The 14491-nt window shown below is 32.6% G+C and overlaps 1 protein-coding gene across 2 annotated transcripts in view; it reads left to right on the top strand.

Annotated features, from left to right (window-relative positions):
- LOC150075921 (BMP-binding endothelial regulator protein-like) overlaps window positions 1–14491 on the top strand; it is a 210069-nt gene that overhangs the window by 167024 nt on the left and 28554 nt on the right. The window contains exons 15-16 of one of the 2 annotated variants that reach the window (XM_090388033.1): window positions 1641–1771; window positions 7018–7450. In XM_090388033.1, the coding sequence (XP_090244159.1) occupies window positions 1641–1771; window positions 7018–7196 (310 nt within the window). In that variant the 3' untranslated portion in view covers window positions 7197–7450. Of the gene's footprint in view, window positions 1–1640; window positions 1772–7017; window positions 7451–14491 lie in introns of those variants that run through there. The other variant, XM_090388034.1, reaches the window with a different exon arrangement.

Here is a 14491-nt window from a genome sequence, read left to right as displayed (position 1 = left end):
TCGTCTGCAAACTTGGACATTAAGCTTGATATACCATCACCAATATCATTTATTAATACAGAAAACAACAATGCCCCAACACTGAACCCTGAGGGACTCCACTAATAACATTAGTCCATGATGAGCAGTGTCCATTGATTACCACTCTCTGTCTTCTCCCACTCAAACATCCCTTTATCCATATCAGCAATTTGCCTACAATGCCACACTGCTCCAATTTGTTCAGCAGTCTTCAATGATATACAGGAATTTTTCTAGCAGAGATAAGGATGTGATTATTTCCTTGTATAAGGCAGTGGTCAGGCCACACCTTGATTACTGTATGTCTGGAGTCCTCATTTCAAGAAGGATGTAGAGTTGCTGGAACGAGTACAGAGAAGGGCAACAAGATTAGTGAATGGAACAGAGTGTTGCTCTTACGAAGAACGGTTTAATTTTGCAAATTACAGTGTCTGGAGACTAGGCACCAGCGAGGTGATCTGATAGAGGTGTATAAAGCCTTGAATGGTTTGAGCATGCTCAATGCAGATGGGATTCTTCCTCTTGCTCAGAATAATCACCTGAGAGGGCATAAATTCAAATTGAGGAAAGATGGTTGTAGGATAGATGTGCGGAAGTTTGCCTTTAGCCAGCGGGTGGTTGATTGCTGGAACAAACTTCCATCTGTTGTTGTAGAAGTTGATAGCTTAAATAGATTCAAGGCAGAACTTAACAAACATTTGGAGCCAGTGGATGGGTGAAATAAGGGTTTTTTTTTTTTTTTTTTTTTTGGCATCTGCCAAAAAAAAAATTAGTTATTAGCATTAGCATGTGCCTTTGCTAATGCTAATAACTAATTTTTCTTTATTCTTCTGAGGATATTATGTGGTTTTTGGAATTTTGGCATATCAGGGATAAAATAGCAATATTTTATTAGTCATTCCTGAGTTAAGTAAACTCGACTTATGTAAGAAGTCCTGGAACATATCTCTTATGTATGTCGTGTACAGACTGTACTATATTTGTGTAATACAGTCTGAATAATAAATGCATATGTAAATTGATAATTTACATACATGAAATGTGTTTTCACATTATAATCTGGCCATAATTGCCGATGCACCTAAGAGATCTCTAAATCAACCAACCAACCAACCACATTCTAATCCTGCTAATCTGAACATTTTGAAAATATGAACATTCCCTAGAATTAATTAGTTCAGATTATCACAATTATTCTGCCGACCAGGCTAGCCGGGTGGGTAAAGTGCCTGCCTGGCAACCCAAAGGTCGCGGGTTCGAATCCCGCCTCGGGCTTGGATCAAAGTACTGCAAAAACCTTGGCCACAGAAGCCGATGCATCAACAACTACCAAAAAAATATATATATAAACAATTATTCTGTATTAGTACTTATATGCTTTACTGGCACTTGAACCTGCAAAAATGTTTTTCATGATAGTAAATATACTTTGAGAAAATATTTTTAGTATTTAGCATACTTATGCTATAAATACAATATTTATAATATTTATTTACAATATTTATATTGTAAAGGAAATATTTATACAATATTTCCTTTACAATATAAAAGTTTATATTGTAAAGGAAAAGGATTAAGGGAAAAGAAAAAATCAATGTGTCTTGCCTCTTACTTCACAGATCATGTTTAATGGATGTGTGTGAATGTGGTCCAGGAAGACGGTGTTACTGTGAAGCTCTTTTGGCTTATGCTCGTCATTGTAACCGGCAAGGTGTGGATCTAAAATGGAGGACTCCTACTGGATGTGAAGGTAAAGTGAATTTCATAGAGTGCAAGTTAAATGTCACCAGATAAATATAAATACCTTCTCCTTTATTAAAATAAGGATTGCAGTGTTGTACAGTTGTAATATGATTTTGGATTTAATCAAAAATTTAATTATATAAAGCCAAAAATAATAGAACTGAAATCCCCTTCCTTCTGATTCAAACTGAATAATTTTAAAGCAGTCCATTTGACGGTGTTAGAGTAGTCACTTTTCAGAATGATATCTGGCAGCAAGATACATCATATGCATCTTATATGATGTATCTTGTTGTTATGATGTTATATCTCTTTACATCATAAAAAGATATCACAGGGTTACAGTAGAGAAAGAAACGATGAGAAATATTCACAAGCTTATTATGTGAAGCTGATGGTATCATAAGCTTAGTATTATACTGATTGTATCATACCGAGCTTGGTATGTGAGGCTGATGGTATCATAAGAACAGCATTACATTCACTGAAGAAGTGGTACCGGAAGTACCACAAAATGTCTGAGAATAATCTGTAATTCTTGAAGAAATTAAAAGCAGATTAAACTCCACACAGGTTTAAGTGCTCATTATTTCACCAATTTCCATGTTTTTTTTTTTTTTAAATCTCTTTCTGCATTTCTAATTCTGTAGTTAGCCTTTCTCCTACATGGTAACTGTTTTGGTAGCACATTATCTATTTTATCTATACATGCACTTTTCCTATTTTTAATTTTCTTATTATTCCTTTTATTTCTTCCACATTTATGTCCTCTTTATTGATCTTATTTTATATTTTCTAATATTTGCTATCTTTTGCTTGTATATAATTTTTTTAGAATAATTTACCTATGTAACTGAAGCTGTTTATTATTTTAACATATTTATTTAATTCTCTTCTTTGATCCTGTGCTATTTGCCAAATTTTTCTTTGTACTCTGTAAATATTATGTTCTAATCCTTTTGAAAATCTGTCGCAATATTCTTTTTTTTGTTTTTCTTATCTCCACATTGATTCTATTATAAACCTCCTTATATTCTTGGTATGTTTGTGCATTGTTTTATATGATAAAAGTTTCTGAAATGCTTTTGCTTTGGCTACCTCTTTTGTGTAGCATATTCATTTTTTATTCTTTTTATATTGTTCTCCTAATGTTTCATATGCTGCTTTATTTATAGAAATTTTAATCCTTTTCCAATTTTCTTCTGTTGAGTGATTTTCATATTCCATTTCTTTTAATTCCAAGTATTTTCAATATATTTCTGAGAAAAATATATTGAGAAAGTATCATAATACTTTCATCTTTGTTTTGCTTTTTCTTTAAGATTCTCTAAATCTGAATGTCCCACTACTAATTTGTGATCACTTCCAACATCTACTGATGGTGCTGCTTTTACATCTTTTATATTCTACAGTTTTAATAAAAAATTCAGAGCTACAGGGCTCAATAACCTCCACGATTTTTTAATATATTAAAAAGTAAGAGATTACCTCAATTTTTTTCGTGGAATGCTTCCAGTCAATTCTCTCTCATATCAATACCAACGAAACAGGGAAATTAAACTTGAAAGACAGTTTGTCTTCCTATATTGATTTAAAGTTTAATTGGAAGAAAAGGGAACACTTCAAATTGCCAGTGAGATAATAATAGTAATCGTGGCATGTGATGCAAGAAAGCAAGCGTATGATCTTATGTAACATCAGCCAAAAAAAAAATTCACACAACCATTCCCTCTAAATGTTTGTCCAATTCCTCCTTAAATTTATTTAACCTATCAACTTCCATAACGATAGATGGAAGTTTGTTCCAGCAATTAATCACCTGCTGGCTAAAGGCAAATTTCAGCACATCTATTCTACAGCTGTCTTTCCTCAATTTGAATTTATACCCCTTAGGTTTGTAATCTGAACAAGGCCCAATCAAGGCCTTATACACCTCAATCAGATCACCTCGCAGGTGCCTAGTCTCCAACCCCTGCAATTTGCAGAACTTAAGTCTCTCTTGGTAAGAGGATCCCTTCTTTTCCCTCACCAATCTTGTTGCCCTTCTCTGTACATGTTCAAGCAAATCCACATCCTTCCTAAAATGAGGCCTCCAGACCTGTACACAGTACTCAAAACGTGGCCTGACCATTGCCTTATACAGAGGGACAATCACCTCCTTTTCTCTGCTAGCAAAATTCCTGTATATCATTGACAAAACCCCATGACCTGCTCTTGCAGCCTGTCTGCATTGTTCAGAAAACTTCATATCTGACTGCACAATTAATCCCAGGTCTTTTTCATTTTCTACCACCCTAAGTGTAGTACCACACAGTTGGTATGTTCCTCTGGGGTTACTTCTACCCATATGCAGTACTTTGCATTTGTCAATGTTAAATTTCAGTTGCCATTTCTCAGCCCATCTTCCCAAATTTTCTAGATCCTGTTGCAGTAGCACACTTCCATTTCTGTCATTAACAACCCTGCCAACCTTTATCATTTTCGAACTCTGACACTAAGCCTGATATACCTTCATCAATATCAATGATAAATATACAAAACAACAGTGGACCCAACACCGAACCCTGTGGGACTCCATTAATAACATTAGTCTGCAAAGGGCAGTGCCCATTGATTACCACACTCTGTCTTCTCCCACTCAACCATCCTTTTATCCATAGCAGCAATTTGCCTCCAATGCCACACTGCTCCAATTTGTGCAACAGTATCAAAAGCTCTCCTGAAATCCAAGTATATGATATCAAAATTATTTTTTGCATCCAGTTCCTATGTAACCACATCATAATATCCAGTCAAATTTGTCAGACAAGACTTTCCCTTAACAAACCCATGCTGTGTCTGAATTATTTCTGCAGTCTTGTCTAGATGATCCTGCAATGCATCTTTAACCAGTGACTCCATTATTATACCCGGAACAGAAGTTAAACTAACTGGTCTGTAATTACTCGTATCACCCTTCGATCCCCCTTTGTGATTTGGGGATACATTTGCACATCTCCAGTCTGTGGGGACCTCCCCTGAGTCCAAGGATGCTCTCATAATTATGGTTAAGGGTTTGCTTAGTTCCTTTGCTACCTCCTTTAATATAACTGGATAAATCTCATCCACCCCAGGTGCCTTTCTTATGTTTAACTTCAACAATTTCTCCTCCACTTTGCTCTCAGTTATTACAAAATCATTAAGCACCCTGCTACAATTTGATAACCTTCTGGCATTTTCAATCCTTAATAACTCATGTGTGAATGTAGATGCAAAATACTCATTCAGTTTGTTTTCTATCTGAGCAGGATCAGTTGAACCATCATTATCAAGTGAACCAATCTGATTCATCCCCTTCCTTTTAGAGTTTATATAAATAAAGAAATCCTTGCTGTTTTTCTTAGCATCCTTTGCCAAAGATTTCTTGTAATCTGCCTTTGCTTGCCTAACCTCCTTTGTGACTTGATTACAGAGTAGCTTATATCTGCCATAGGCTTGTGTAGCCTGATAATTTATATGCATCCCATGCATTGTTCTTCTCTGCCATGAGTCTCATTAGTTCATTTGACAACCATTTAGGCCTAAACCTTGAAAAATATTTCTTAATAGGTATGAAACATTTAGTAGCTTCCATGTTTGATTCCTTGAATGCTTCCCATTTAGAATTTGTTGGTAACATCATAAGTTGGCCCCACTGTACAGAATTTAAAAACTGTCTGAGACCACTGTAGTCACCTTTACGGATGCAAAAACCCTTTCCTTTACCCCTGATGGTAATTCTTTAAGTAATTCCCACATCAGTACACTGTGATCACTGCCACCTAGTGGTTCCTTTACTGCAAATTCTTAATACACGAATGATGACTGCTAATAACCAGATCAAGAGTATTACCCTCTCTGGTTGCCTCTCGAACTTGCTGCTGCAGAAAACAATCATCCAGTAAATCCACAAAAGTCTTACTAGTGTGCGAGTGACCGACCCACAAGTTCCAGTCAATATCTGGGAAGTTAAAATCCCCCAATCTGATTTATAAGCCCACTTTTATTTCTCTGTACAATTGTTCGTTGTACTCATTTGAGCCATTAGGTCTATAACACACTCCTACTCCAATTTTTGCTTTCGCAGTGCTTATATATCTCCTTTCAGGCCTAACGTTATCACAAAATGAAGTTCATAGAATGACTGGAAGAAATTTCAGAAGTGAAAATTCCATACTTCCAGTGAAGTAACGTCTCCTTTATCAGATTAAAGTTGTCACAAGTTGAAATGATGAATATAGAGAATAAAATAAATTCTGCCTAATGGAGTGAGGAGGGGAGCCATGCATCGTGCATAAAGAATAAATGGGAATACCTGGAAAAAAAAGTACAAAGAAAAATTCAACTGTTGGTGCTCCATCTCTACAAAGTGCTTGAATCAATGAAGGAAGAACATAGTGTTTTGATAACCCTGCATTACAACACTAGTAAGCAAAAATATCACATGTATCTTACTCCTAAACCCAACAAAGGGCACTTATAGTTTATTGGTTGTACTTTGATATGTTATGGTACATATGGAACGTATTAAATCAACAATAAAATCTTAATGTGAGCAACTGATCCAAGAAACAGGTGCTTTACTGCAATAGTTGAGTGTGACATTAATATTAAATAAACTGATAATTATTAAGTAGCCAATCTGTACAGAAAAATTAGCAAATCTATAAAATTAAATGAGATTACTGGAGCACAAAGGTGACACATGCCTGGACAGTATGGGAATGGCTATGCAGAGCTCGGTGAGAGATAACTACATCCTTTTTAACAGGATTACTCAAAATTTTTCCATAAAATACCATGTGATTTTTAGCACAACTCCAAGCAACAACCTACCTGGCATGGATTAACTTCTTTTGAAAGGATATTTGTGCTTCTGACCAGTGTTAATCCAGTTTTTAACTAGGGCTCACCATTCTACCAAACCTCCAGTGAGCAAGATTCAACAAACAATTACCTATAAAATGTTTATCTTGTTTTAATTTTATTTCAACTCTATTCCATTTACTTTTCCATATATTAGTCTTATAATATGTGATGAAACTTGCAAATAAAAATAGCAAGTTTGTGAATAAAACTGTCCAAAGTGTTTGCAGTCAGGCAGCTTTATCAAGTTGCCTGACTGTTCTGGAAGAAGATTCACAGAAGTGTTATTTGTTATTTAGTTATGTAGTAATTACCTTACCATGCATAAACTTTTTATTATTTAATTTAAATGCTTCCATATTTTAACAGGAGGATTCTGTCCGAAGGGAGCAGTGTATACTAAATGTGGCCCACCTTGCCGACGTACATGTAAAAACTATCAGAAATCCAAGATATGCCGAAGAGCATGTCAGCCTGGATGTCAGTGTCCAGCTGGAACTGTCTGGCATAAGAACCAATGTATAAAGATAGAGTTGTGTCCTGCATAAATATATAATTCATATATATATAAATATTTGTATGTATGTGTATGTGTGTACACACAGGAGAGAAATTATTCTCAAGACTTTCCAAAGGTTTGAATTTTGCCTATAGTTCCAGCTGGTCTGGAATGGAAGAAGCAGTCCAAGCAAGTGATTAATTTCTGGCATTAAAGTTCAGTACAGCAGGTGGATCATGGCATCTAAAGAATGGAACTGTTTAAAAGGTTAATGTACAATCAATCAAGTTATTAAAACTTCCTTAGGGGGGAAAAATGTACATTTGCATTTGTGACTGACTTTTAATGTATTACCTGGTGATTTGAGACCTTGTGTTTATTGAGTTAGTTTAAAGACTGACCTAACTTGTATACTGATATATCATTAAGTTACAAGTTCAAATTTTAAATATGTATTCTTATGTAAATATTTTTTGTTGATATTCATTCAGAATTAAAATTTCTGAATAGTGAAACCCTTAGAGGGTTACACTGTTCACTATGAAATATTTTATTTCAGCAATATTCATATTTTGTATATATTAATGAAGATCACTCTATATTAGCATCAGTTATTTCCATACAGATACAATTCCAAATTAAATATTTAGTTTGAAAATATCTTAAAGTAATAATTATGTTTTTCCATGTTTTCTGAAACTTAGTAAATTTATTCCGAGATGAAAAGAAATAAAATAACCACGGGGAAATGAGACTTATTAGCATTCAGTATAATAATGCTGCTAACAAATAAAAATAAATCAAAAATTAATATGATCAAGTGCTTCCCTGCTTATTAATGAACGAAACATTTAATATTTATCAGAAGCTAGAGAAAGCAGTATTCAAGCATTCTTTTAATTACTATTAAATTTATACTTTATCCCACAATACATTTAACTGTCTTACTGGATATCACATACGTAAAGTATAAAACTAGTTTATAGTGACGAAATGTCCAGAATGTTTCCCCCCCTCCACATGCCATAGAAATGAAAGGCTACTTTCTGTACTGGGAAGGTGAAAAAAGTTTTTTAAAAAGAAGCATTTCAGGAGCTCTTACTATTTCACAGAACATGCATTTATGTAATGTTGGCTACAAGCAGAATTTTAAAGGTCATGTGATGATTTTGCCTTCAAAGTGCTGTGGTGTGTATACTTAAAAATATACTTGTCAGCTTGAATGAAGTATAAGGTTAATTTATCGTGATGTATGTACAATGTCCTACAAAATGTTTTTTTTTTTTCCCTTTTTTTTTTTTTTTTTTTTATATTAACAGTTATTGAACTGGCATCAACAGCTTAATATCATCCCTGACCAGTATGGTTTTGAATCAGTGCAGAGCGATGTTTTAGGTTACTTCTCTTGCATTCCTTACATATCACAGTTTGTGAACTTATTTTAAAACTATAGGTGATAATCTCTACTTCAGAAAGGATTCCAAACATCATTAGAATCGCAAACTCAGATATTACAATGCTCAGCATTGCAGATTCATTGTAAGTTTACCAAAACTTGCTAATTATATTTGAAGAAAATACAGGAAGAAATTTGCCATCCACTGAGTTAGAGAATCATGTACATCATATTGGGCACTGAGTGTGGCATGTATTTATTCCATCAGCATTTTTATATCATAAGAAGCTTATCTAGAGCTCTAAAGCTGGAGCTTTTAATGGCTAAATTTTCTGAAAGTATTTTTTTTTTTTTGTTATCAAGAGTAATTCTTGATGACAGTTTCTTTTTTCATCATGAATATCGACAAAAGTAGATACTATTTCCTATTGTTCATATATAGCTTCATCAAAATATGGAAGAGTTATCAACTATGAAAACTAAATTTATTTGTAATGAAAGTGTAAGATACACTCTGAAATTTACTTGAACAGTTGTAGTTGTATTTTGATTAGCATTTTTTCAGTCAAAATTTCCACAATGAAATTATGTTAAGGCTTCCATTTTAAGAGAGAAAATCCACTTGGAAATACAACTGTGTAGTTGTTAACAAATTTGTTCTACAGGTTTATATGTAAATCATGATGCAAAAATTCTACTTAAGAGATTTATCTTTTGTAAATAGCTAGAAGGAAAACTTGTTACAGTTGTATTTAGAACAGAAAGTAAATGTTCTGAAATGGATTTTGTATATTGTTAACTTTTTTTATATCCAGCTAATATTTACTTTGCCTGTTATAGAATAACAAAGAAATTTATGCTTATTTTGAAAGTTTACTCCATATGTCACACTACAAACTGAAGTGTTTGAGCTGAGCTCAGATTTTTTTGCCCCATTTTAGTTTTCCTGAGTTAAGATTTTCATGTTTATAAAATGTATTTATACAAATATTGTGTTTAAATATATGTAAACTAAGTTTGTTAAAAATAAACTCATCTTTCAGCCTTCGTTAACAGACTTAATTAAAATGAAAGAGCCACTTGAATGACATACATTTTAGTTTAAAATTTCTTCGAAAACTGCACTAAGAATATAGAACAGGAATTTACAGTATAGCCTGAATTTTTATTTATTTTGCATTATTTCAAATGATTAATTAGTTCAATTGGAGCTACTGGTAAAAATATATTCTTTGCTGAATTCTGACACACAAAACAGCACTTTTTAATTCAATTACTGTATATGTAACAGCTCTTGATGACAATATCATCAAAAGCTGTGACATAAGTCATGTTTCAAAATGCTCTTATGTATCACATTCTCTTATCACTTTGCTAAACAATGTTATCCTGATTTTAATATAATCAGTTTTTTTGGTTATGAGTGAGAATATCTGAAATCAAATCTCCTACACCCATCTGTATACTGCATAAATTTATGATCCAAGTAACAGTATGCCTCAATAACATGCTTCAAAGCCTACTGTATATTGTGACATCTCCCTGCATGTCTACTTCATGGCTTATACCTAGATTACATGAAAAGTGATGAGTGGTTTCAAGGACCAACTGAACCATCTACTGGGGTACTCTGGTGTTTATTGTATGCCAAAAACAGAAAAACTTAGAAAATTTAAATATCTTTTAGAATTATGCCAGTGTGAATTTTAGTAATCCTTCAGTTTGGACCATTACATGAAAGAATTGTGCAAGTAGGTATGTTACAGATAAGTAGAGTGAGGTTTGTTTATTTCAGTTTAAATTCCATACATAAATGAATACATAAAAGTTTTTGTCTTCTGCAGTATAACGTCTACAAAATGGCTATAATATCAAATTCAGTTTCAGGTAGGCCATTATGAGGAAAAGCATGTGAAGTTATGCATAAATGTAGCAAAGCATATTATGAGAAGACAAATTGAACCTGACTACCAATTAAAATGTCTTGAGTGTAGTGTGTCTCTATGAACAGTAAAGTGTGAAAGAGTCTGAAATGTTGTGCTGAGCTATTATTTTAAATGTTGACAGGTAAGCAAAGAGAAAGAAAAAAATGGTGATAGATGTGCTATTCATCAAAATATTCATGAATTTTATGTCATGAAGAAAATATATCCATTAAAAAAATTCTCCCTAATCTAAAATAACGGTTACCATATATTTCTGAATACAAGCTGGCTTTGATTTTTTTTGCCTCAAAATTTCGTGATTAATCACATATTCACAGTTCAGAGTAAAAGGGTACCTGGCCCACCCACTGATGACGAGCCAATAAGCTCCGAAACAGTGTCATATAGGTGATGGTATTCGCTGAAAATAAGTAACAATAGTCTTCTGCTATGGTGAAACATCTTATTTGAGGTAGTGCAATATCATGGCAACTCGTTGTGAAGGTATTCACAATATGAGATATACTTAATGATGCCAATATATAACTACTTGGGTAGTTGGCTATGAACAGAAATGATGCAATTGCATTAACCTGTACGCTAGTAAAATCTACCTTAAAAACCACTGTCTACTTTTTAAATTCAATTATTTCTGCTCTTTCTTTTAAAAGGTTATATTGTGGCATTTTATTAATTTGCATGGCAGACTGCTAAGAAAACAGTTAGCATATACATCATTATGTAGGTCACAAAAGCAATAACAATGTGACATACTCTTATTGACGCTATTTGTAAGGAAGCATGTTTGCTATAAGAAACAGATGACTGAAAGTTTGCTTTTTTTTGCAATTCTAAACATGAAAACAACTCCCAGCAAATTCCATGAATTATTTTTGTCTGATGAAGAAGATAAACTGATTCTTGAGTTTTAAAAGATGAGTAGCAATGTATATTTGTGTAAAAATACATATATAATAAATTGTAAATATACTGATATTATATTAATTCTTGTCTTTCTAATACTGAGCAATGCCTTAATTCAGACTTAGGATTTTATGTCTGGTGTATAAATCAAGCTTAAAATTTTTAGATTATTTTTTAATACTTCAGAGGAAGACTTATGTGACAAAATATATGGTAAATGTGGTTTAATGATCATTTCTTAAACATATTCACTTTTAATGGAGCGTTAAAATTAAGTGTCTAATTTTGCTCGATAAGGTAGGAAATAGTGAACTGGACAGCTATGTATCTCGGAGGAGAATTAAAAAATACAGAACAGAGGGTTGTTCTATTATGTATCTTTATGAATTTTATGTTTCTTTTCCACTATATTAATGTTATGGATAATCCTTTAGTTCCGAGTTGAAATAACAAACTTTTTCTGGCAGTCATCTGATTAGCACAGGATTAAAGTGCCTATTGACAAATGCTCTCAATTTATAACACTACATATATTATATTTTAACTTATAATAGCTGTCAGAAGTGACTGCTTTATCAGCAATGTACTTTTAATACTTAAATCAGATACAGAGATCTGGAGATTATCATGATACGAACTTCGAATTGTGTGAAATGCAACTTGCACGGTATATCCTGATGCAACAGAAAAAGATGCAATTACATGATGAAAATTGAAGATATTAGAACTGATAGTTTTATTAATGAAGCCATTGATATAATGCTTGCATTTCAGCTTCCCTTTCTGCATTAAGCTTGCAGCTTACTGCACCCATTCAGTTTTTCAGCTTGATCACATCCTTCCACCTCAATTTGGGCCTCTCTTGCATTTTGGTATCCATTTCTTTATTTATTTATTATTTTTTAAATTAATCTTGCATTTTCCATTCAGTTGATATGTTCATTCCATTTTATTCTTCTATTTTTTATCCAATTGTTTATGGGTTCATAAACAATCGGATAAAAAACACATTCAACTTTTATGTTAGAGCTCCTTTGTCCCTTAATGATTTTTATGCAAGCTTATATAAATAATATAATTTCTGTGGTTTCATTTATTTGCTTAGTTTCTTGTATTCCAGCTCTGCTTTCAGATCTGTACATTAAAATAGACCTTACAACTGCTTTACATATATATATAATTTTTTTTGTTATAAATAGTACTATTTAAACATCCAGTGATTTTGTTAATTGTCTGCCCAGTTTATGACTTGGTGATCTAATGCTATTATTGCCCAAAATTGTGATTTGAATGACTCCAGTACTATAATCAAAGAACTATTAGAAAATAAACTACAGTCAAAATGTTAAAAAAAAAAAAAAAAAAGGGCTACTTTTGTGTTAAAAGTATACTTGTTGTTTTTCCCAGGGTCATACTTGTTATTTTTGAATGGAAACTAATGGTTATATAGTTTCCTATATAACTATAAACTAACTTGTGAAGTACAGGCAGTTCTTGCTTTACGAGTTCCCAGGTTTACGAGTTTTTTTTTCAAGAGTCAAGTATCAACAAAATCGAAAATATGAACATTAATTGCAAAAAATGAATGTTAAACATTCATAAATACTGCATTTCAAACCACTTGCGTAGCTATACAATACAGTGTATCCCGCTTTACGATATTTATCGCGAAAATATCGTAATGTGAACCCAATAACACATTGTTTTTTGGTAATTCATTCCACGACATAGGAAGTTCAAATTTTCGCTATATAACTCCCTAAAAGGTTGTTTTTATAGTGTAAATTCTATTAGTTACCAATTCAAATCATTAAACACATTACACTTTCATCATTATTATATATTCTGTTATAAGAACCAATTTGTGACATTTTTCTAAAGCACGTTTTTGGAAGTCATGACCATAAAACAAAAACAATTTGCACTTTCCGGTTTATTGGGCTTTTCTGTTACTGCAAGCAATTATAAAAGGGTAGTAAACTCAATGTTATTGCATTTGTGAAAATACTGATAGCTGGAATTGTGTGGGTTTTTACACTATTATGGTGAAATGTATTTGCCCTTTACTGAAATCTTCAATCGTATAAAAAACAAATTTTCAGAATCTTCTCTTCATTCCTTTTTTTTAAGCTTCGTAAACTTGTTACTCTGCGCAAATTGTGTTAGTTGCAATTTGTGCATTCTGTTAAAAAGTGCTTATGCATGCTGTTGAAATTTATAAAGAAAAGAGATTATCTTGGAAATAAACGCCTCTTGAAGCATTTCTGAAGAAGACGACTCCTTGTGCAACAAACCAACGAGTGCTGATCCAACAATGAGTGTGCATTTAGATAATGATGAAGAATAAACATTCTTTAACATTTGTAAGTCATAAATAATTTCTCTATTATTATAATTTGCTTGATTTTACAGGCTATGTCTTCATTTCTTTGGATAAATCAATCATTGTTTAAACAAACTAATTAGCTAACTAATTTCATTGTTGAGAACGTAACCCCTATTTTTAACATTATGTCTATGGGAAATAAATTCCCACTTTATGAGTGCGTGCTAGAAACGAATTAACTCGTAAAGTCGAGAACTACCTGTATTAATAGATTTTTGATCAAAATTGACATATCACTGCTTCTCGTGTTATTTCCTTGTGTGTGACTGCCATGCCATACTGTGCAAATTCTTTTTTTGTGGACAAAGTGGCCAAGTTATAATATTCTGAAATCTATTTTGCATTTGTTTTTCATTACTGGAAATGTTTACAAAATTAGATCAAATGAAACACTATGATGTTAATTAACAATTTAATAAACTTTAAAATACACATTTAGTACACAACTAGGACATTTATAATATTAGTGATTTATGACTGCCTTCTGGGTTCTCCCCATTTTGGACAACTTAATATTATTTTCACACACAAGTATATTAAAAATTAGACAAAAGCACATGAAAAGTTACATTACACTAAATCGTATAAACAAAAAATAATGCTTCTGAGGTCACTTAGTGCAATGCCTATCACAGTTAACTGGTAAGTAAACACAACAACCTATTTAAAAGCAAACAGCAACACTTTTTATTCAAATTTAGGAACTCCTAATC

Source organism: Mastigoproctus giganteus, chromosome 13 (genome assembly GCF_048544385.1).
Source record: "Mastigoproctus giganteus isolate SK-2022 chromosome 13, ASM4854438v1, whole genome shotgun sequence".
In the NCBI taxonomy this organism is placed as follows: Eukaryota; Metazoa; Arthropoda; class Arachnida; order Uropygi; family Thelyphonidae; genus Mastigoproctus; species Mastigoproctus giganteus.
The sequence above is the reverse complement of the archived record's forward strand: the minus strand, read 5'-3'. Positions and strand labels throughout refer to the sequence as shown.